Consider the following 24,225-nt stretch of genomic DNA (forward strand, 5'->3'; position numbering starts at 1 on the left):
TGATGATGCGTTTAATTAAAATACATTTCATTTTTATTAATATTTTAATAAAACTATAAATATATATTAAACAAAATAATTTAATGTTGTAAAAAAACATAATATTATTTTATTTTCATGTAAAATTTCTAGAAACACTAAAATTTAAATAGTATTAGATGATTGTTTGTACTAATAACACCTTTTTTTTTATAATATAATATATATAAAAAAAAGATTTGTATATCCTAAAAAATTCAAATATAGAAAATTAATTAATTTGATCCATATTACATATACTTTTCAAATATATTAGAAGATTTACTTGCATTAATGTAAATAATTTAACGCTGAAAATTATTAATATTTTCACAATCTATTAAATTTGTACACCTCAATTTTTAAATTATTTCCTTATTACGAATATTATATTCATAATAACCGATTTTATAGGAATATAAAATATTTATATAATTTATATAATAAATTAAGATTTATATAATCTAGAGTATCTTAAATACAAAGCAAAAATACAAAGATTACTAGATCTTGGAACCCTTCCCTTCATGATGATACATGGTGAAATCAGAAAATTGTTTTGAGGGTCAAAAGTGATTTATAAATTTTTGAGTGGTCTTATCTTGTAATTTCACAAAACCTGAAAGTTTAAAAGGTGGTTTCACCATTTTTGAGGGCCAAGGTCGTTGCCTGCCCCTAGCTATACCCGTGATGATAATTCTAATAAAAAAGATAACACTACTCTTGATGATCGAGTAATCGAATTTTACCGGTATCGCCAGTAGAAAAGGCCATTAAATGAGCAATGTTCTCTCAATTAGCTGAGTTGACGGACATGGATCCCAGCGAGCCGTTGGCCTCATCTGACGTTTGAAGGATGGAGGAAAGCGGCGCGGTGATGGAAATCATCTGCAACAAGAATGTAAACAATGAACTTGTAAATTGTTACGAAGATAGAAGTGATATTACAATCAAAGTAAATGGTACGCATATGGATAGATGTGCATGTTTACTAGGAAACTAAATGTCGATTTCATATGCTTATGATCTATGTTACTTGGATTTAAGCGTGTGTCTAACACAATATATGGTTACGTTGAGAGATTCTATTCCCACACTCGCATTCAAATATGCATAACGCCGAGCCAGAAAACCAAGAAAATCAAAAAATACTCGGAAACATATGTTCGGTTCAATTTTGATTTTGATTTTACTGAAATTGGTTTGATTTCAGTTCAGATAAACTTTTTTTTTTGTTTAGTTCGGTTTCCAATTCATGAGTTTGAAAACTCATATTATTTGAACAGAACCGAACCAAATTATATTTTTTAATTAATGTTAAAGTTTCATATTATAAAAATAGATATTGTATTTCTAAATGAGTGAAAAAAAAATTTAAAATATTTTTACAGAATATAATTTTTACATAAAGTTTGAAAAATACAAAGAACCGAACTGATTTGAACCGATAGAGTTCGGTTCAGTTACCTATGATATTCAATTCGATTTGGGTTCAGCTTTTAAAAGACGAAATACTACGCATTAACATCACTTTTTTTCCCTTGAAACCAAATCGGACCTTTATCACCCTTAGATATGCATCGGATACAGAGTATTTCCAAAAAAAAGAAAAAAGTTATCGTAACTTATGGACTTACCTCATTTGTGGTGGGATGCGAAAGAACAAGTTGATGAGCATGCAAGTAATAGCCGCAGTCTCCTGGTACAGGGTTCGTAGGCCTCTGGTACCCTCTGTCATGACAATTTTAAATACTCTGCAGTTCAGTAACTCATTTCCAGGCTTGCACTCCTAGAACTAAAATAATATCAATATCATATACAGATATATGTTCAACACGAATAATTATATTTGGAAGATCCTAAGAAGATTATATCCTAAACCCATGTCCAAAGTTGTAACAGCGGTCAATTAAACAGTGCCAAACAAGAACATACGAGCTTAGAGATTATGAATAACTATTTTTACTAACAAGTTATGTCGCAACGCACTTAAGGGGGTACAAACCTTAACCGTTGCTCATAACTAAGAGTACTAACTGAGGTTTGTTCGGCTATGGTTAATAAACAAAGTACCTCATCAACCTATTTTTCTCAGGCTCTGGTAATTGTATACGGTATTGGTATGTATCCGACAAGGATATGTTTAATTTTTTTTTTATGGTTTTCTCATGTATTTACAAGTGTAGAAGATCACATCTCTTACTTATACCCGAATATGTGACACAGGTCAATTAAACAATGCCACAGATACTAATAAGTTATGTCACATCGTGCCTAATGGGTACAAACCCTCAACCATCTCTCATAACTTGGTTACAAATTGAGATTTGAATCAGACAAAACAATGGTATCTACAAGTTAGATATCAAACTTTAAGGTAAATCTAAATCACAATAAAAGTTTATACAGAAGAGAAGATGCTATTATCATCGTATTAATCATACAAGATCAGGAAGGAAATGCAAGCAAATGTAGTCATACCCATCTTGTGCAAAACTTTCATCAACAAGCTCAGGGTCAAAACACCTTGGTTGGCCCCCAGCAATATACAGTGGATCACCTGATAAGTTGGCAAAAACATATCACTTGAACAACAACAACAATAGCCTTTATACAACACGCCATTATATGTTATTTAAACTCAGATGTGAGTATCGTATAGTATTTGTCCAAGACAGGTTTTTTCCACGTATTTGGAGGGTATCCATAACCATGTCCCAAAATGTGTGGACATGGATGCTTAAATAAAAATGAACAGTCAGAGAAATGTAAATGTCATTTGTGGCACATTTTCGTTTAGAAATGGCCGCATTAAGTTAAAAAAAAGAACTCAAAGATTTCATTCACTATTGAATTTATATAAACAAAAGTAATGCTTCAGTTCTTACCCAACAAGGGATGTCCTATGAAAGAAAGATGAATCCGTATTTGGTGAGGCCGTCCGGACTCAATCTCAACCTGTCAAACACGTAACTTAAAACATTAGTAAAAGCAAATTAAAACAAAAATCTATCTAAGCTTCTTTGTAACCACCTAAATAGTCATGGTCACACATACCTGAACCAATGTACAGTTTTGTTTTTCATCTCTCTCAAGAACTTCAACTTTGCTCAAAGCAGGCTTCCCTAATTAAGTAAAAAAAAAAGTGACAAATTACAAGCCAATAACAGAACAGATAGTACTTAAGCACATCATGAAAAAGCAACTCGATCCTATGTTGCTCTGATTCTTCATCTTTTTTAAAACACCCATGTCCAACATTCATATCCGACACATGAATATCCAGATATGACCTTCAAGTATAATCTTAATACATGAAAAAACTAAAGAAATTTCTGACCATACCATTGATAGACAAATACTCGTATCCAACACTCACACTCGAGCCCAAGTAACACAGAATAAATCTTACAACTCAGTGTCTCAAACTTCATGAAAAGCCAGTACTGGTCCTTTAAATCCATGTTTTAGAAACTACATTGAACTTCAAAAGATGATATCTGTTGAACAGATGATGTTAGATATAAACACACCTGAGGGTGAAGCAACATATAGTCCTTTGGCCACTCCGGGATATCGCACAATTCCAATAGGCTGATTGATGATAACCTGTGATGCAAAAACAATATTCAATTGACAAAGTCTTTATGCCATGAAAATTTTCAACTGAGATGCAAGGTCAGTGGATGCAGATGACCGAATTCACCAATATTATGAGTTTATAAGGATAAAACACAAATAGAAATAAGAAGCCATAGTCATTCTTATGAGCAAAAGTATGCTGTAAGATTACCTTGTCATCAACAAGTATGCCAGTCACAAGTGCTCGGTATATCTTTGATATTTTCCTCGTACCACTTCGTTCAGCTTTCCTATTACTGTACATGTAAGTCAGTTCCAGCAGAAATTACATATGGTTAAAATTTGGAAAGAGGTTTATAAATCTATGTTATTCGAACTTTTAATTTTGCTTGGTATATCCATGCCCAAAACCCATGTATGACACATTTGGACATAAATATGGAGATATAACCTTCCAAGGACCTTCCAAAATACATGAAAAACTTAGAAAAATTTGAACATGATGGACACATACTCGTATCCAACACTTACACATTAGTCTGAGTAATACAATTATAAATATAAAAGGAAAGCTCAAAAATGACATGATTCAATCTGTACTGTGGATTTAACAAATTATTCCATCTTCATTACTCAAGCTAGTTATATCACATAGCTTAATCAGTAAACTACACATGCCATTGCACTTCAATATTCCTTTTTTCAATGGTCTAACTTTAACCAAGTTGCTCCACCTCATCATTTTCGTTAAACTACCTGTGTCTGCCACTCATCTTTGACAAATGGATATATGACTTCAAAGACCCTCCAAATACATGAAAATCCTAGAAAAATCTGATCATACCTTTTTCGGGTACATGCTCGTATCTAACACTCACATCCGAGTCCTAGTCAAATGATTGAGAACTAAATACACTTCTTTGCCTATAGTGGCTCTTTTTAACTAAAAAACATCAGTAACTTCCCGAGCCACTTAGGGCTCTACTCATTGCCGCTGTTCTTCCAAATCCAATGCCTTTTACTTTCTTCCAAGCTATTGCAGTTTTCTTTGGGAATTTTGACAACATCAAACTATGTACATTTAACTTCTTTTTTTCTTACTCCATCATATAGTGAAATACCTTCATTATCATCTTAGAATTATAAATTCCCATTGAATTTAGACTTGAAACTTATTTTCAGATACTTGGGGATTACAGAATCTTTCAACATAGGTACTGTAACTTGCAACAAAAACCACTAACTGAGACATGAAGCTTAATTTCTGATAATCAGGTCTGAAAGAAACTTATGTAAAAATTTATTATTTACTTAAGAAGAGCTACTAGTAATAAAAATAGCTATTTTTCACTTGAAAAGCCTTTATTGCTTTGACTTATTTTTCTTAAAAGATCCATGTTCGAAACTTATGTCCAATAGATTATCTGACATGGGGAATGGGGATACATGATCCTCCTAGAACCTTTCAAATATATTAAAAAAACTTAGAAAAAGCTAAACATACCCATATTAGACACATGCATGTATCTAACACTCTAACCGCTGTCCAAGTAACACAATCAAAACTGTAAGTGGAAACTAGTATAATACCAATTGGTTTCCTTTACTACCTGGTAGCTCTGACACGAGATGTTCCATCAGCAAAATATGCTGCTAAGCGAGTTTTAGCAACTTTTGTCTTTGCACAAAGTAATATTCCTAGAAGCCAACCAGCAAGAGATTAACCCACAAAAAAATGACAACAACAATAATAATCAGACTTCGTGTTGGTCAATAACTTATTAGAAAATTAAGGGAAAGGAAAATAGCACATAAACAGGCAAGCAACAACATGTAGCAAGGACAATAAACTTCTAACAGCTTTGTTACCCTGACTTTATATTTTCTTTAAGTACCATGCCTGACACTCATATCTGACACATTGGGATATGGGTACTGATATAGGATCTTCTAATTATATGGAAAAACTAAAAAAAAAAACTTGAACGTACCCATGACGGACACACCAGTATCCGACACACATCAGAGTCCAAGTAACAGAGGTTAACTGGTTATCTATGGAAGAAACAATAAAATAGTAGTTACTTAAACAGCAACAAACTATTGCAAGATTTTTTAGTCAACTCAAGATAGAGTATGCAGATGCAAAAGAAATACAACATTAGCTTTTTATTTCTTCATTTATTGCTTCCTAGCTTTTGTTTTACGTCTTACTCTTGAGCAATAACATGAAGAATTATAATGCCTTGGTCATGTTGTCAGCATCGAGTAAGCAGCAATAAGTATGCAATGTAATGTATCCCTTCCTAGGCGATCCACGAGTAAGCAGTAACGTGAAGAAATATAATGTCTTGGTCATGCTGTCTACATTGAGTAAGCAAAAATAAGCATGCAAACCTTGATGTACCCCTGGCTAGGTGATGCATGAGTAAGCAATAACATGAAGAAATATAATGCATTTGTCGTGTTATCTACATCAAGTAAGAAGTAATGAGTATAGGAAACTGACGAACCCCTTCCTAGGCGATGCACAAGTAAGCAATGACATAAAGAAATATAATGCTTTGGTCATGTTGTGCACATCAAGTAGGCAATAATGGGTATGCGAACCTGATGTACCCCTTCCTAGGCGATGAACAGGAACAGGATGTGTTTCTTGACTGTTTAGTGTAGAGTTCTGCTTCTTTACACTCCAACAAAGCTGTGTCAAAACAGTTCGTTGCTGGAAAAGGCCTCCAGGCAAAACTTGAAGACCAGAAGGCTTGTTTAAAGCAACCTAAACATAAACATTTCAATTTACATCAAACATCAAACTCTAGTTCCAAATGTGACATTAGAATTTGGTAGTAATAATTTGTTAACAAGAAAATTTAATCAAACTCCAGAGTACTTAATGTAGAAAATGAAGAGATTGAGCAATATAGATTACAATTATGTCACTTTGACTCTTAATTTTTTTCTTAAAAGTATGATGTGTATGTTGCAGAATGGACTGGGAAAATGAAAATGTCGACTCTCCAAAGATATGGAACAACAACCTGAACATGTGCCTGTCCGAGCATCATAGATTAAAGATGGTACAGTCATAAACAAAAATATATGCATACAAATTCATGAGTTCATCTTATTTTTTGTTTATTATTTTCTTCCTATATTACCCCGAACGCTTCATTTACTCTAAAATAGCATGTAGGACTAGGCATACTTGGATATGGATACAACATATGAAAAAGGTCCTCCAAATTTATGCAAAAACTTAATAAAAATTAAGTGTACCTGTCTTACACACATACTCGTATGACAATGACACCACAAGTCCTGAGCCCTGATAATCTTAATATTTCATAGCAATTTAAACATTTTGAAGTTTCGGGTAATGATTTTATTAAACGGAAATTAAAGTTCATATCTTCCCCTACTTGTTCCTGGATAATAAAAGTTGAACTAATCATGATTAAATATTAATTAAAAAATACTCCAATATTCAAATTTTATTCTATTTTTACCAAACATAATTAAAATAATTAATTTACCATGTCATCATCCTCGTATAAAACTTCAAGCAAGTGAGGAACATCAGGTTCTTTCCACGGAAGCCTATGGTAAACTAAAACTGAATCACCACTGAAAAAAGAAAAAGAAAAAATGAATTAAAATATTAACATAAATTGGAAAATAATGATTAGAACAAATTTTAAAAATAAAAAAACCTGAGAATCGTATTTGGATCTTTAACGACTCTTCCATCAACTGATATCTGGAAAAAAAAAGCAAAAAAAATTGATTTTTTTTTTTATTTTTTATTTTTATTAATTACTTAATTCTTTTTATCAGAAACCTACCTGTCCATTTTGAATTCGCTGCAACCAACTGTTCAATAGTTAATAATTTGGAAAAGAGAATTAACAAATAAAATTTTGATATAATTTAAAAAGAATTTTAAAAAATTACCCTTGTAAAGGAGCTGAATTTTTGTACTTCCTTGAGTAAAAATCTATTAAAGTAAGCTCTATAAAATCAAAACAGAGAGAGAGAGAGAGATGAAAAATATTCAGTTCAAAAATTAAAACATAATTTAAAGGAAAAAGGAGGAGAACAAATGAATTTAGTGACCGGAATCGGAATGTGGAACGACGTCGCTATAGAATAAGCCCTCGTTGAGTTCAGGCCAAGGTATCCCGAAGACCAGAGACTGAGTTCGCAAATGGTTCGACATATTTTGAAGCTTCAATGGCCGATTTTACCTCCGAAAGTGTGACCCGAATTGAATTTGGGTAAATTAGATAACACTCACAGATGATAGGATTGAATTTACATGGGCCGGGTAGTGGCCCCCAAATAAATTAATTTAGGTTTTAATTAATGTGTGAAATTTTTTAAGTTTTTTATTTCATTTTTTTAAAATAATTATTTCATGGTTACGTATAAAAAACTATAACAGTATAAATTTCTTTTACTGAAAATATATAAAAAATAATATAGTTAAATGAGAGGTATTTATGGACCGGGTCTGGTTTAGGTTTGGCTTATACAAGATATTTAGATCACTTTTTTAAGTCTAGATTCGGTCTAAAAAATGGGTTTACTTTTTGTCCAAACTCGAGTCTGATTTAAGAAAAATAAACTTGAGCTTAACTTGATCAGCCCATATTTGATTTTTTAAGTTAATTTTTATTTAATTTTAAAAAAAAAACTATAATGCACTAAAAAAATTAAAACAAAAGTTTTTTAACGTATTAAAAAGTGTTTATATTAAAAAAACACTACCATAAATATAATAAATATTTTATTATGTTATAAAAATAAAAATAAAAATAATAAATGGTTTATTGTATTAAATATAAATTTTAAAATTTTATATTTTGGGTTAGGTTATTTAGTTGGATACTTTTTTAGGTATTGAGCAACAGGTTTAATTGTTATTAGATTAGTAATTTAATATAAATATAAATATATATAATTATTATTTAACATATATAATTAATATAATATTATTTTATAGCATAATATTCGGGTTAGGCTGAGCCGGGCTCAGGTCAAATAGCTTGCCCAATACTCGGTCCATATAGAAAACAAGCCTTAAGTATTATCCAAGTCCATTTTTTGAGTGGACCTTTGAGCTTAAACGAGTGACGTGACCCATAAGTAAATTTAGTCGAATTCTTATATTCTTAATATATTTAGATTTTAGTTCCTTTATTTTTATTTTTTTAAATAGTTACTTTTCCTTATTTTCTTTTATTGTTTTTCTTACGACGAAATAACACTATTCTTTCTCCAACCGTCAGATGAAGGTTTTGCCTTGTTACCAGGTGCAAATTTAAGGGGCTGGCAGGGGCTCAGCCCCCCTAAAATGGAAAATTTTCCATTTTGGCCCTTCAATTTTTTAATTTAGTAAATATAAAATTGTATTTTGACTTCTTTAAAAATGATAAAATTTTGATTTAATCCTTTAAAAAATTTTATTTTTACTATAATAAAAATTATAATTTAATTTCTGCCCCTTAAAAAAAATTTCAAGCTTTGCCCCTGCTTGTTACTTAAGAGTTGTTTCTAGTATCTTTAGGTTTTACCTTTCATTTATGGGTTTCAATACACTAAAGCTTTATTCTTCAAGTTTTATGGATATTATTACTCTCTGTTGGGATCTCATCGAATAAAGCTTGAGGGAGGTTACGAGTCTATGCATGAGAACCTATTCTAGTGGTCGAAGGCTAAGTGGCTACCTTGACATTCCTCCTCAGTTGAAATTTTGGCTTACTCCACAATGACTTTGGTGCATTTTCTACAAACTTTTGCCGCAAGGTCACCTCTATTTGTAGTTGTTAGAATATTATTATGGGATATTATATTTTAAGAATATCTAAATATATTATATATTATCATATGTTTTTTAAGTGTATACTTAATAATATATTATATATCTTTCTTATTTCTACATGACTACTGCAATATAAATACAAAAAATTTATAGGGATTATCCTATTATTGTCAGTAGGCATGCGTGCCAGTGGCTTGGTGCAACCTCCACTACCCTCTTTCTTCCTAGTGGTTCTCCTTCTTCCTCTACTTTTGGCGGGGGCGACAAAAAATTATAACTAGGGTTTGGGAATTGAAGCTTTTTCCGGTCTTTGAGCCATTATTATGTTAGTGTAGTATTTTTTTAGCTTAATGGCTTTATTTCTCAGTTGTATCTTTACTTATTCTTAATGCATAATAGCAATGAAGTTAAATATCTTTTTTTTTAACACAAACTAAATACCTTTTAGTTGTTTTATTATATTTGATAAACAAATAATAATTTTCTGAAGTTAAATACTTTTTTGGGTAAATTACTCCCAAGGTTATTCGATTATTAGTAAGTTTATATTTTAGACACTCAATTTTAAAAAAAAATTACAAAATGATCGTTGAATTATTCAAAAGTTTTTATTTAAATCAATAGATTATTAAGTTTTTTTTTCTTTTAGAGCTTATCTAGCAAGCTTTAAGTGACCACTTTGTAGAACATAGATCCAAGTGACCATTTTGGTCACTTAATTCGACGATTGATATGGTGAATTAATACCCCCAACGAGTAGATGAACATAGATCCAAGTTGATTTGACGATTAGTGTCGGAGATTAGAAAAGAAAGTTGTTTAGATATTGGTTCACAGATTCGTGACATTCAAAATTGTTTCATGAATAAAAAATTGAAATGTAAAATAGAAGAGAAAGGAAAGTTTTGACTAGTGAATGTGGTACGAGCAAATAAGGCCATACATCAATGAATTTAATAACTCAATGACTTAAATGAAAATTTTTGAATAGTAATATAAACTTACTAATAATTTAGTGACCAAGTGTGGAATTTACCCTTAGTTTGGTGACCTAATGTGCAATTTACCCTTAATTAAATTCTCTAATGCATAAAAAACTAAGTAGTTTAGTGACCAAGTGTGGAATTTACCTTTAATTAAATTCTCTAATGCATAAAAAACTAAGATATGGGGCATTCCGAGAATTGAACTCGGGACCTCTCGCACCCTAAGCGAGAATCATACCACTAGACCAAATGCCCTTATTGCAATGTATTTCGAAGATTAATTTAAATTTTCTCATATTACAAAAACCATCTAAAACCCTTACAAAATGAATCCTTGTTCGATTCACACATTTCAGTCTCCCTGCAAAATCCGATAGAAATATGGCGAGAACTGCTCTCTTCCACTTGCTTCGATCCCAATCCAAGCAACTCATTTCCAGAAACATCCATTCAGGTTCTCTTTTTCTTTATTTAGGAACCCCCCTTCTGTTTTGTTATTCATTCGTTTTAGATTAAGTTTAAACATCTGATTTAGACTAAAACCTCAATACTATGTTTGTTAATCCTATTTCTGATCTCATTCTTTGAAATTTAGGGCATTTCCTTTGATCTGGAAATTGGGTTTTATTAACAAAAACTCATACATGTAAGCGAAAAAAGATTTAGTTTTTATGTTGTTGGAATTTGCCAATTTTTATTCTGGGCTTTTGAAAATTTTAGAATTAAAGATACTCAAAGTCTTATTTGGTTTAGTTATAGGAAGTGGTTCAGTTTGTAAAGTGCTATATCTACTCGAATTGGTGTTGCAGTAAGACTGAAATCGTTTACAGCATCAAGTATTTGCGTTATTTTCTGTGTTAAAGTTATTACATATTTTAATAAATTTTGACATGTTAGTTATTTACATTATTTAGATTTTGACACATTTGTATATCCTTATTATCTAGTCTTGGTTTAGCTGGTGTTTTATAGCTCTATTATTATGTGAAACCAAATCACTGCTTGCAAGTTCAGTTGTTATAGCTTCATGGCTCAAGACCGAGCAGAAGGGTGATGGCTTCGAGTTATTGTATGATAGAGTTCTTGAAAAGACCAATAAACTTAGCAGATCTTTGAGTCAGGTCATTTCATGTCAAGTTTTAGTTATTTTTCTCGTGTTGTATATAAAATTACCAGGTTTAATCTTAGAGTAAGGTTTAGCTAGTGTTTTCTAGCTATAGTATGTGAAACCAAACTGTTTACTTGCAAGTATCAATAGCGTCATTGCTCAAGGTCAGGCAGTGAGGGTGTTATTGTATGATAAACTGCAAGAAATGTTGCACATCTTTGAATCCTACATGAAGATTCCCCTTTGATGACCAAGATAGCTTATACCATCTAGTGTTTGTGTTATTTTTCTGTCATAATCTCGTGCATGTTATATATTTATAGTAATTAGTGTTCTATAGAGTTTGTCTCATTTGTGTATCCATGTTTTTGCATTACTTGTTCATGTCATTTTTAGTTGTTTCTCTCGTGTCATATCTAAAGTTGCCAGGTGTAATCTTGTGTACGTTTAGCCGGTGGTTTCTAGCTTTGGCATGTAAAACCAAACCATTTGTCTGCTCTTGTATGGTCGTATGAAAAACAAGAAATGTCACACATCATTGAATCATTCATGAAAATCTTTCTCCAACTTGATGCTTGCAAATGTTTGCTTGTAATTGGCATCAATTTGCTACTACTTATGCTTTGCTTATAGTTCTCTTTCGTGAAATTAGATGTATGTGACTAGTGTTTTATCGTCACTATGGCATTTGATCTACCTGTCCAACCACATTCAGAATTTGTTTCTTAGAATCATTCCCCACTTCTTGACAGTTAAATCACCCCATTTTTTCTGGATATCAGAAAAGATCAGGGATTTGATGATTCTTGAATTCTTTAATATGCTTTGTCCTTTGTTCCACAAGCTGTAATGAAGCAAACTTCAAAACGTATAGGACTCTAACTACGTAATACAACTCAGGAAGGCTGCCATGGATTAAGTTGAAAATTGTAACCAAAAACTTAGTTTTTTATTGCAGGAAAGGTTTGCATGATTTCTGCGTCATTTGATTGTGAATAATATGTTATGGTCAACAATTCCATGAACCCATGTTAAGACACAATTTGAAATCTTGTTTCAGTCATGCTTCTTGTTAGCATTCTATGATTTGGATGTTATTTCTGCTATAGTTATAGTATATAAGCGACAATATCATGTTCTCTTGCTTATTCTTCTCTCTGTTGCTTTAGGTTATCGTTTTAGGTTTGCAACACTGTCTGGCACCCAATATGCGAAGCCGAACCTCAACTATGCAACGAGCATTTTCAGTGTCCAAAAAAGATGGGCTTCTCAAGCTAAGACAACTGAGGATGACGACAAAATCAGCATCGGTCCTCGTAAAAGCAAAGAAGACGACGAAGATGAGAAGGATGCCGGGGTTGTTTACTACGGTCCGATTTCTTCTACAATCAAGAAAGTAAAGATGCTTTCACTTTCGACCTGCTGCCTCTCGGTATCGTTAGGCCCTGTCATTACATTCATGACTTCTCCTGATATGAATGTGATTGTGAAAGGTGCGGTAGCATCCTCTGTGATATTCTTTAGTGCTACAACAACTGCCGCACTTCACTGGTTCGTGAGCCCTTACATCCACAAAATCCGGTGGCAGCCTGGTTCAGACAGCTTTGAGGTGGAGATGATGTCTTGGTTAGCAACATATATTCCACGAACCATTAAGTTTGCAGACATCCGTCCAGCCGAGACCAACAGGCCATTCGTGACATTTAAGGCCAATGGGAACTTCTACTTTGTAGATGCTGAGCATTGCCATAACAAGGCTTTGTTGGCAAGACTCACACCCCAGAAAGCAACTCATGAGTCAGCTCTTAAGAACTTATGATTTGATCATTTGAAAGGTCGGGTATCGGGTCTCGAGAGCTCGTGAAAGCTTCATTGTTAAGACGAATGGTCTATAGGGTAGGATTATGATAATTGCTTGAATAATAAGCCTGTTGATTACAGAGAAACACAGACTTTCATGGATTTTAAATGGAATTTCATTTTACTGCTGCTTCGCCAGTTTTGATGTAGTGAAAATTTTTGTTTGCTTGGAACTTATTATAAATGATTAAATGACATGTTTTGTTACTGATTAATCCTATTTTAATATTTGACACCATATTAAGGCGGAGATAACCAAAGGATCTTCCCCCTCATAGTATTGCATTTAATATTTGTTGATGTATATTGAAGGTTTAATACTTAACTTTTCTAATATAGTGAAAACTTTAATTTTTTATTATTTTTCGATTGTTTTTTCTTGTTTTCCATTTCGTTTATTATGTTTGTATTTTGATATTTTTGTTAAAATATATTTTATTTATTCACATATTCGTCCATTATAATGAAATTCTTACTTTAACCCTCTATTTTCTTAAATAGAAATGATGGCGTGGCTAAAATGATGAGCAAATATGTTTAATTCCAGACACTAACTTAATCCTCAAAAATATTGTTATCATGAATCAGAATTTTAATATGAATCAGAATTTTAATATTTTTGATGTGCAGGATTTATAAATGACAAGCACAGAGCATACTATATTGCAATTCATTGTTAACTCATTCACTGGACTTCTGATAAGAAGAAGATCTAGAGAAACAGAGAATTTAGAAAGCCATGGATAATAAAATATACTGATATTTTTATTAAGGGAAAATTCGATGATCTTACAAGCCATGCTCTAGCTGAAGGAGAATATGAGCTGGACGATTTCAACAGTACATAAAGAACAATAAACAATAATAAACAGTACACACCAGCACACTCTATTATTTATGATACAAGAAAAAATAAAGATTCTCATAAAAAGTTATTTCAACTGTTGAAATTTAAATGGGGAAGTTGAACACTATCTATAGAATATTCACTGTGATCAGTCATTTCATCTATTTCATCCTTATCTTCTTCATCATGAATTTCCAACTTTGAAAGATTGATTTGACTGCAATGCCATGGGTAGTCTTGGGACCATTCTAATGGGTCTGGAATAGCTTCATAATACTCATGAATGGCTTTTAAGATTTTTTTGTGATAAGATTTATGTTGTGTTGGCCATGTGTCCCATGGTGTTGTATCTCAAATGGAATAATTCTATTGAGCTGACAGAGGAATTTCTATAATCCTCTGTGTTGGATACTAGAATTTCGAATGTTATCAATGACAACCTTGTGAACCCATGAAGTAGGAAAAGATCCAAGTTGGGTTGATCTTCCTCATTGTATAAAAACTTAATTTTCAATATAAGAAGCAAAACAAGTAATAAACGAAGTTCTTATACTCCACGACATGATTAAAAATGTGATAAATGTCTCATTAATTTTATAATAATTTTTGTATATTTTTACTGTAACTTATACGACATATGTCATACCCCAATCATATTAATATAATCTAAAATATTAAAAGCAGAAAAAGAGAAAAATTTCCCATATATGTATTCAGCTTAAATAACTCATGAACTTAATTAAAATTCTTTATTTTTAAGATAAATTATTATTTTAACTAATACCGAAATTGAGCTTTGGAATTTTCCATTCACTATACAAACAAACCTAATCAAACTGACTTAAACAGATCATTTTATTTATTATCACAAAATATCAAACTCAGCCTAAACTCGAACTTCTACTTAGATCCGACTCCGAAGCCCAATGATAGAAACCATCCTTAACCGAACCAATTTAAATACTAATTTTGAATCTTAGATTAAACCGCCATAAAAGAAACTCAAAACGGGTTCCAAAACTGAGTCTAAACTCAAGCTTCTTTCTACTTGGACTCGACTCAATTACACCCTTAATTGAGGTAAATTTTCTTCATATATAATCAATAACAGAGTATTCTAATACGGTAAAAAGGATCATGGAGATAATACAAATGAAAAACAATTTAGAATGATATAAAATATTGATTAAACCATTCAAGAAGAATCCAGGAAATGACCTACAAAGTTTTGCGAATGTAATAATGGAAAATAAGAGCACATAAAAGACATCATTTAAGCCTCACCACCGTCTATCAAGAACCCAGTTCTGTGAACAAGATCCTCCAGAAGACGGTGACAACTCAAAACGATAACAATCAAAACATGTAACTATAGTTCGGATTAAGGACACAACTAAAGTTCTATTGTAGTCACTATAATAGAGGTTTTTTGAATCACCCAAAATTTGTTCGGTTCACTTCTTCTTGGCAGCGGACTTGGTTACCTTTGCTCCAGTTGGATCCTTCTTCTCCACATTCTTGATGACACCAACAGCAACTGTCTGCCTCATGTCTCTCACAGCGAAACGACCGAGTGGGGGATACTCGGAAAAGGTTTCCACAACCATGAGCTTGGTGGGAACCATCTTAATCAATCCAGCATCGCCGTTCTTCAAGAACTTGGGCTCCTTTTCAAGCTCCTTACCGGATCGCCTATCGATTTTGGTCAAGATTTCTGAAAACTTGACAGCAATGTGGGAGGTGTGGCAATCAAGGACAGGAGCATATCCGTTTCCAATCTGGCCAGGATGGTTCATGATGATGACTTGGGAGGTGAAGTTGGCTGCCTCCTTTGCTGGATCATCTTTTGAGTTAGAAGCAACGAATCCTCGCTTGAGATCCTTGACAGCAACGTTCTTAACATTGAAACCGACATTGTCACCAGGAAGAGCCTCGGAAAGAGCCTCATGGTGCATTCCACAGATTTAACTTCAGTGGTTAATCCTGAGGGACCAAAAGTAACAACCATACCTGGCTTGAGGATACCAGTTTCAACACGACCCACTGGGACAGTTCCAATACCACCAATCTTGTAGACATCCTGAAGTGGGAGGCGAAGGGGCTTGTCAGAGGGTCGCTTGGGCTCATTGATCTGGTCAAGAGCCTCGAGCAGAGTTGGACCCTTGTACCAATCAAGGTTGGTCGATCTCTCAATCATGTTGTCTCCCTCAAAACCAGAGATAGGGACGAATGGAATCTTCTCAGGGTTGTAACCAACCTTCTTCAAGTATGAAGAAACCTCCTTCACGATTTCATCGTACCTTGCCTTTGAGTATTTGGGAGTTGTGGCATCCATCTGTATAGAACAGAACAATTAGCAAAAAAAACAAGCCAAATAATAAAACTCTATTAATTATGAAGAAGAAATTCTACCTTGTTGCAACAACAAATCATTTGCTTCACGCCAAGAGTAAAGGCAAGCAAAGCATGTTCACGTGTCTGCCCATCCTTTGAAATACCGGCCTCGAAACCTCCAGTGGTGGAGTCAATGATAAGGACAGCACAGTCAGCCTGAGAGGTACCGGTGATCATGTTTTTGATAAAGTCACGATGTCCGGGAGCATCAGTGACAGTGCAATAGTATTTGGTGGTCTCAAACTTCCACAAGGCAATATCAATGGTAATACCACGCTCACGTTCTGCTTTCAACTTGTCAAGCACCCAAGCATACTTGAATGACCTCTTGTTCATCTCAACAGCTTCCTTCTCAAACCTTTCGATCACACGCTTGTCAATACCACCAAGCTTGTAGATCAAGTGACCAGTGGTGGTCGACTTTCCAGAGTCGACATGTCCGATAACAACAATGTTGATGTGAACCTTCTCCTTACCCATTATGCACTGTTAGCTAGGATCTGCACTAACATTATTAAACAAAATGAAACAGAAACAAAGAACAGATTAAACCGGAATCTTAATATTTACTTTAGCCTCGTCAACATGGGGGAATTACAACTGAACGAAAGACTCAAATTCTAATATCAATGCTAATATGCAATTCCATGTAATAGCAAAGCCATGCGATTTATCTTTCAAACAAACATTTTAATTTTTAATTACTTCAATTCTTGTTTGAAATATTGAAAAAAAAAAATAGAGATGCAATATTCAAACGATATCCATACCAAAAGAAATACAACGATTTTACTTTCATATAGAACAATTATAATAGATTCCAAGATTCACTTTTGACTATTAGTAATTTTATGCAAAAAAAAAAAAGATTAAAAACAAAAACTGTAAATAGTCTACTAATTTTATATAATTATATCAAACCTAACAAACAATACAATGATTCCAGTCTCACAGTTTAACGTACACACACACAAAAAAAGGAATGATTTGATTAATGGCTGAACTAATAGAAATTATTTTATCTCAACAAAATCTAATAACAAATTTACTTTATAAAATATTCATATAAAAAAATTCATATAAAACAAAAAACTCAATACAACGAACTTAAAAGAAAAAGAAAAAATCTCATAAAATTATTAAATAAATCTTCGACTGTTATCATTACAATGAATCTAGCAAAAATATAACAGATTCAAATCACAAACGAATTGAAGCAAAAAAAAAAGGAACCATCATAATTCAAAAAATAAACATCATATAGATCTTCGAAATTAAAATAAAAATGCAAATAAAATCCTAAAACATCAAATTAAAAAAAAGAAGGAAACAGTAACCACGAACAAAACGAAAGAATCAAAATCCAGGAAACACAAACAAATGGATTAAATCATAAAAAATAAACATCATATAGATCTTCGAAATTAAAATAAAAATGCAAATAAAATCCTAAAACATCATATTATAAAAAAAAAGGAAGAGGAAACAGTAACAACGAGTCAACGAACAAAACGAAAGATTCAAAATCTAGGAAACACAAACAAATGATTTATATCATAATTCAAAAAATAAACATTATATAGATCTTCGAAACTAACATAAAAATGCAAATAAGATCCTAAAACATCAAATTATAAAAAAAAAGAAAAAAAAAAGAGGAAACAGTAACAACGAAAAAAACGAAAGATTCAAAATCCAGGAAATACACAACAAATGAATTAATAGATAAAAAAAAAAGAACCGAAGACGATTTCAGTAAACTTAAGATCTAAGAATCGAACCTTAGAGGAAACAGATAGAGAGAGAGAGAGAGAGAGACTTGAAGCTAAAACCCCAGCGGCTGATAAGGGTTTTTGCATTAGCCTGTCGTTTCAGTTTTATAAGCCACTAAGTTTCGAACATCTTTTGTTTCCCTAAAATACCCTCATTTAAGATCCATTTTGACAGTTATGTCCTTCAGTTTTTCACTACATGGGGCATGACGTGAAAATAGATAGCAAAATGTTTTTGTATGGGCGCCAATAAATTTTTTGTTGAATATAATTTAGTTATGGAAATAGATAAATAATTTTTTTAAGTAAAGATAAATAAATTTATTGAATATTTTAAAATATTATAATGTTTACTCGATCTATTATAATATTCTATATTTAATGAAGATTGCACGAGCATAAATTCTTATACGAGTTAATACGGGTTTTTTAGTTGAAGGTTTTTAAAGTCCTTTTAACCACCTATTGATATGTTTTAGACTTAAATTTTAGAATTTTATATTACTTAAAAGTTTGTTTAATATATTAAATATTTATTTCATTTAATTAGATATTCAATTATATAAAATTTGTAAAACTAAATATTTAATTAGTTTTAAGAGTGTTTAATTTTTTGTTTATTGGTTAAATAAAGTTTCATAATTAAATTGTTAGTGTATATTTATATTACTTTCTTAAGAGTTTATATTTATTTTAAATTTTATCATTTAAATACTTATATAAATTTGGCTAGTCCAATTATATCAGACACAATATTTCTAAAAATTAAAATTTGAGTGCAATTATATATGGAATTTTTTTGTGAATTATAAGAGAAGAGTAAAACCTTAACAATAATGTAACTAACACGATTTGAACTCAAACCACATTTAGGACGATAAACAACATGACAATCAGGTCAGCACACAAGGATCAATCATTGAACTTTTAATCTAGAGTTCATTAAGGATTTCCTAAGATAAATTATTTATCTTTTGATTTAATTCCTTTAATTTAATTCTATTCTTTTGAATTGTTTTTAGCCCTTTCCCCTATAAATTAAAAAATAATAATAATAATTTTTTCTCTTACCTACACTCTCCCGGTTAGATGCGCAAGCCAAAAGTAAACTTTTTGGGCCAAATTACAATCAATGGCCATAAAACTTTATTCTCTTATCAATTTGATCCTCTTTCAATTCTTTTTTCTTTAATTTGTAATTCCAACTTCTTGAATTCTTGTGTGCTAGATGTTGGGTTTCCGCATCAAAGCGGAGCTTGCTTCTAAGGTGAAATCTAAGACATCTATTGTTGCGTAAATGTTGAGATTTTTAGAACTAAGGCTTTGTTTGGTAGAATGGAAATAAAATTGGAAAGATAGAAAATTAAAGGGGTAGAAAATTAGAAGGATGGAAAACATAAATCTTCTTTCCATAGATATATGCTTGATGGAGAGGAAAAATGAAAAGAAAATTATATTTTCTTTCCACCCAATAATTAGTGTAGTTGAAAAATAGAAGGAAAGAAAATAAAACATTTAAAAAATGCATAATTTTGAACTAATATATATATCTCTCTTATTTTCTCTATCCTAATCATTCCAATTTGAAAGGATTGATTTTTATGCATCGGGATAAAAAACAGTTATCCTTCCTATTTTCTTTCCTTCCACTTTTCTCCCCAACCAAACATACATAATTTTTTTTTCCTTTTACTTCTCTACTCCCTCCTCCCATCCCTTCACTTTTCACCCAAGCATACCTTAAAACTCGATTGTTTGAGGAGGTCCCCCTAAGCTTGTTAAGGAGGTTTACTTTTTGCTTAAAAAGGAGGAAAAATAAAGAAAGAAGAAAAGAAAAAGGAAAGTTAAAGAAAAAATTAAATTGTTTAAAAAGAAAAAGCAGAGAGGACTAGCACTAAAATTTGACCTAAATTTTTTGTTATTCACAAATTGATAATGTTAATAATCATATAATGATTTAAAAGAGCAAAACATAGTTTTAGTCAAACATAAGTGATTAATCTAAGTTTCTCTGACCTTCCTGACACATAGCACACACCTATCATGCTCCCTTTTTTCATTTTATAAAAAATTTTGAATTTCAGTTTTATTTCTTCTAATGTATATAAATTTGGAATTTAATCATTTTATTTTAATTTTTAAAATAATTTATTCTTTATATTTTTATAATATTATTAATTAGTTCAAATTTTTAATATCGATATTTTTTAATTATAATTTAAAAGTGATTTTTTAAAATTTTTTGTGCATGAATATAAAAAAAAAAGAATGTTCTTTAAAATTCCTCATGCTAATACCTGGCGCACACCGACCTTTTCTTTAAAAAAATTATAAAAATGCTTAATTTTTAATTATGGTTCTTCTAATTTGTTTAAATTTAAGATTTGGTCTTTATATTTTAAATTTTATTATAATTTAATATTAATTATTTTAATTATTTTATAATATTATTTTTTAATTAAATATTTAATATGGTTAACTTTTTAACTAAAATATTAGGTGATTATATATAATTTAAAAATATATTTTTAAATTTAGAATGTCCAAGGATTAAATTATTGTGCCTATATATAAAAAAAAGTCTTTCCTTCCTCCTGTTGACATGTGGCACATACTCATTTTCTTTTCTTTTTTTCATTTTCATTTTTGGTCCTTTTAATGTATTTAAATTTAAGATTTATTTCTTATATTTTAATTTCTAATATAATTTGTCCTTTATATTTTTTATAATATTATGAATTAATTTAAATAATTAATATTATTAAATTTTTAATTAAAATATTACATAAGTATATATAATTTGAAAACGGTTTTTTAAATCTAAAAAATAAAAGAATTAAATTCTTATAAATCTATATATATATATATAAAGGTCCCTTTGAACCTTACTATATTGGCACATGCTGCATTATGGTGTTTTTTTTTTCTTTTACATTATATAAAAATAATTAAATTTTAATTTTGATCCCTTTATTATACTTAAGTTTAAGATCTAATCCTTATATTAATTTCTAACATAATTTTGTCTCTATATTTTTACATATAATGTTATTAATCGGTCTAAATAATTAATATTGTTAAGTTTTCGATTAAAATGTTGCATGATTATATATGATTTGAAAATTAATTTTTAAATTTGAAAAGTTGAGGGATTAAACTTTTGAAAATAAAAGTATGTCTAAATTCCAATTGTACGAAGTGTATAGAGAGTTAGAGTTATGGTTGTTTCAACTGGACCAGACCGGTCGATCTGACTTATTGGATTAGGAACTAGCCAGAGTATCGATTCGAAAAAAGGCATTAAATTAATTGACCTACAAATTGGTACGGACCGATTGGACTAGATTTTTATTTTTTAAATATTTTTATGAATTTTTAATTAAAACTATAGAAACTTATGGTCTGACCAACTATCGGTTCGGTTTTGAAAACCTTATTTAGAGTATATTTTAATCTTTAAACTTTTAGTTTATAAATTGATAGAAACAAATAATCAAATCCGGCACGAAGCATGGGTAGATCATGCTTTGACCTTCCTCATGTTGACACATGGCACACACTCACCCTGCTCTCTTTTTTTTCGTTTTATAAAAATGCTTAACTATTAATTTTGGTCCTTCTAATATGATTAAATTTGATATTCAATCTTTATATTTTAATTTTTAATATAATTTGATCTTATTTTTTTAATGTTATTAATTAGTTTAATATTTTTATGATGTTATTAATTAGTTAAATAGTTAATATAGTTAACTTTTCAATTAAAAAATTACGTGATTATATAGAATTTAAAAGCATATTTTTAAATCCAAAAAGTAGAGGGATTAAATTCTTATACGTATATATAAAAGGAAGGTCAATTCAAATTGACCTTCCTCATACTGACACGTGGCATACATTCACATATGCTTTTTTTTTTCATTTTATAAAAATGATTAATTTTCATTTTTGGTCCTTCTAATGATTTTTAATTTGAGATTTAATCCTTATATTTTAATTTCTAACATAATTCGGTCACTATATTCTTATAATGTTATGAATTAGTTCAAATAGTTAATATTGTTAACTTTTCAATTAAAATGTTACATGATTGTATATAACTTGAAAGCGAGGTTTTAAATCCAAAAAGTAGAGGTATTAAATTCTTGAAAAATAGAAGTAAGAGGACTAAATTCCAAATGTATGACGTGTAGAGACTTAGAGTCATAGTTGTTTGAACCGAATCGCTCGGTAGAATTAGAAACTGGCTTGGATATTAGTTTGAAGAGAGGCATTAGATCGATTGACTTGCAAAACGGTATTGACTGGTTGAACCAAGTTAAAAATAGATTGAACTAGTTTTTATTTTTTTAGTGATTTATTTAACTGAACCATACAAATCAATGGCCTGACCAATTGGCCACCGGTTCGATTCTAAAAATCTTAGAGTATACTTCAATCTTCAATTTACTCTATAATTTAAAACATACACATAAATAATCAACCTAGAGTGCAGGGGTGAAGCTAGAAAAATTTTTTAGGGGGACTAAAGTTAATTTTTAATAGCCTATATATTTATAATTTTTAAATGATTAAATCAAATTTTTATTATTTTTAACGGGGTCAAAGTGTAATTTTACTTTTACTAATTTAAAATTTTAAAATTTCTAAAGGTCCTAAATGAACAATTTTCCATTTTAGGGGGGTCCTGCCAGCCCCTTAGATACGCCACTACCAGCGCAAAACATGGGTGAACCATACTAGTAGATATTAAATGTAAGGCATAATGCCAAAATAGCCCCTAACACTTGATTGTTTGATCACTTTAACCCCTAATGCTTATCTTTTTGCCAAATTGATCAATTATTAACAGACATGCAGACGTGGTTGTTAGTTGACTAATGATCAACATTAATCGTTAATGCGGTGGTCCAAATGTAATTAAATGCTAACGTGACACTATTTTGTCTTATATGCCATGTCAACAAGTGATATTAAAATTATTATGTTTTTGAAATATAAAATTATTAAAATTATTATGTTATTTTTTTGAAATATAAAATTATTAAAATTATTAATTTCCAATTTCCACAATTCCTTCTTCCCCATTGTTTATTTCCACTGTTCACAATCATCATCACTGCCTCCGTTCACCGTCGCTATTGTCCAACGCTGTTCAAGTTGCCTTGCTCTAGAATACTGTCTTCTTTCTCTTCTTTCAAGTTTTCCAATTTGATTTCTCAAAAAATGTAACACCCATCACTCGTATTTAATGCCGGAATAGGGTTACAAAGCGTTATCAGGCTTATAAAACAATTAAACATCCACTTAGCATACATTTTCACAATTCAAGCATTCATCATTCAATCTCAATCAATTTGTCCTTAATACGAGCCTACGAGGCCCTAAACATGCATTGAGAGTGGTTCGGGACTAAACCGATAACTTTGAAAACATTTGGAACACTTATAAATTTTTTCTCAAAACAAGGGACATATGCCCGTGTGGCCAGGTCGTGTGTTTCACACGGCCACCAAACACGCTCGTGTTACAGGCCGTATGGACATTCGAAATTGGAGCATATGGTCTTGTCTCAGCCCATGTCTAATCCCATGTAACTCTCTGACTTGGGTCACACGGCCAACACACACGCCCGTGTGTCTAGCCCGTGTGCCTTAAAAATGACCATACATGCTCGTGTGCCAGGCCGTGTGCTAGACTGTGTCAAACCTGTAGGGTATACTGATTTATGCCACACAGCCAAGTCACACGCCCGTGTGTAAGGCCGTGTGGAACATACTGACTTGGTTTCAAATTCAACACCAGGGGACACACGACCGTGTAACATGACCGTGTGT

At 31.2% G+C, this 24,225-nt stretch overlaps 2 protein-coding genes, 1 non-coding gene and 1 pseudogene across 4 annotated transcripts; 1 reads left to right on the forward strand and 3 right to left on the reverse strand.

Annotated features, from left to right (window-relative positions):
• Window positions 1–453: 453 nt before the first annotated feature.
• On the reverse strand, window positions 454–7,912 carry LOC121230750 (RNA pseudouridine synthase 5). Of its 2 annotated transcripts, XM_041116080.1 has the most exons (14): window positions 7,714–7,912; window positions 7,552–7,609; window positions 7,443–7,470; window positions 7,311–7,357; window positions 7,134–7,224; window positions 6,211–6,376; window positions 5,211–5,298; window positions 3,812–3,896; window positions 3,552–3,627; window positions 3,076–3,143; window positions 2,907–2,976; window positions 2,500–2,578; window positions 1,656–1,749; window positions 454–906 (listed from the first exon to the last, which is right to left on the reverse strand). In XM_041116080.1, exons 1-14 carry the CDS (start codon window positions 7,814–7,816, stop codon window positions 811–813), a joined length of 1,149 nt encoding a protein of 382 aa, XP_040972014.1. In that variant the 5' UTR covers window positions 7,817–7,912; the 3' UTR covers window positions 454–810. The 2 variants fall into 2 exon arrangements, with proteins under 2 accessions (XP_040972014.1, XP_040972015.1); XM_041116081.1 differs by lacking the exon at window positions 454–906 and having other exon boundaries at window positions 1,656–1,813; window positions 7,714–7,907.
• A 2,678-nt stretch (window positions 7,913–10,590) lies between these two features.
• On the reverse strand, window positions 10,591–10,662 carry TRNAP-AGG (transfer RNA proline (anticodon AGG)). The gene has a single exon. It is a non-coding gene; the product is annotated as a tRNA-Pro (tRNA).
• On the forward strand, window positions 10,608–13,590 carry LOC107891175 (uncharacterized). Its single transcript, XM_016815873.2, has 2 exons — window positions 10,608–10,861; window positions 12,685–13,590. The coding sequence occupies exons 1-2, from the start codon at window positions 10,789–10,791 to the stop codon at window positions 13,332–13,334; spliced, it is 723 nt and encodes a 240-aa protein (XP_016671362.2). The 5' UTR covers window positions 10,608–10,788; the 3' UTR covers window positions 13,335–13,590.
• A 1,802-nt stretch (window positions 13,591–15,392) lies between these two features.
• LOC121230751 (elongation factor 1-alpha-like) lies at window positions 15,393–18,432 on the reverse strand (annotated as a pseudogene).
• Window positions 18,433–24,225: the final 5,793 nt, after the last annotated feature.

This window comes from Gossypium hirsutum, chromosome A06 (assembly GCF_007990345.1).
Source record: "Gossypium hirsutum isolate 1008001.06 chromosome A06, Gossypium_hirsutum_v2.1, whole genome shotgun sequence".
Taxonomy (NCBI): domain Eukaryota; kingdom Viridiplantae; phylum Streptophyta; class Magnoliopsida; order Malvales; family Malvaceae; genus Gossypium; species Gossypium hirsutum.

Coding starts and splice junctions, on each gene's coding strand:
- LOC107891175 (XM_016815873.2), top strand. CDS start 10,789: ATGGCGAGAACTGCTCTCTTCCACTTGCTTCGATCCCAATCCAAGCAA. Junction 10,862..12,684: donor TTCCAGAAACATCCATTCAG/GTTCTCTTTTTC, acceptor CTGTTGCTTTAG/GTTATCGTTTTAGGTTTGCA.
- LOC121230750 (XM_041116080.1), bottom strand. CDS start 7,816: ATGTCGAACCATTTGCGAACTCAGTCTCTGGTCTTCGGGATACCTTGG. Junction 3,144..3,551: donor ATATGTTGCTTCACCCTCAG/GTGTGTTTATAT, acceptor TTACTTAATTAG/GGAAGCCTGCTTTGAGCAAA. Junction 907..1,655: donor CGCATCCCACCACAAATGAG/GTAAGTCCATAA, acceptor TTCTTGTTGCAG/ATGATTTCCATCACCGCGCC.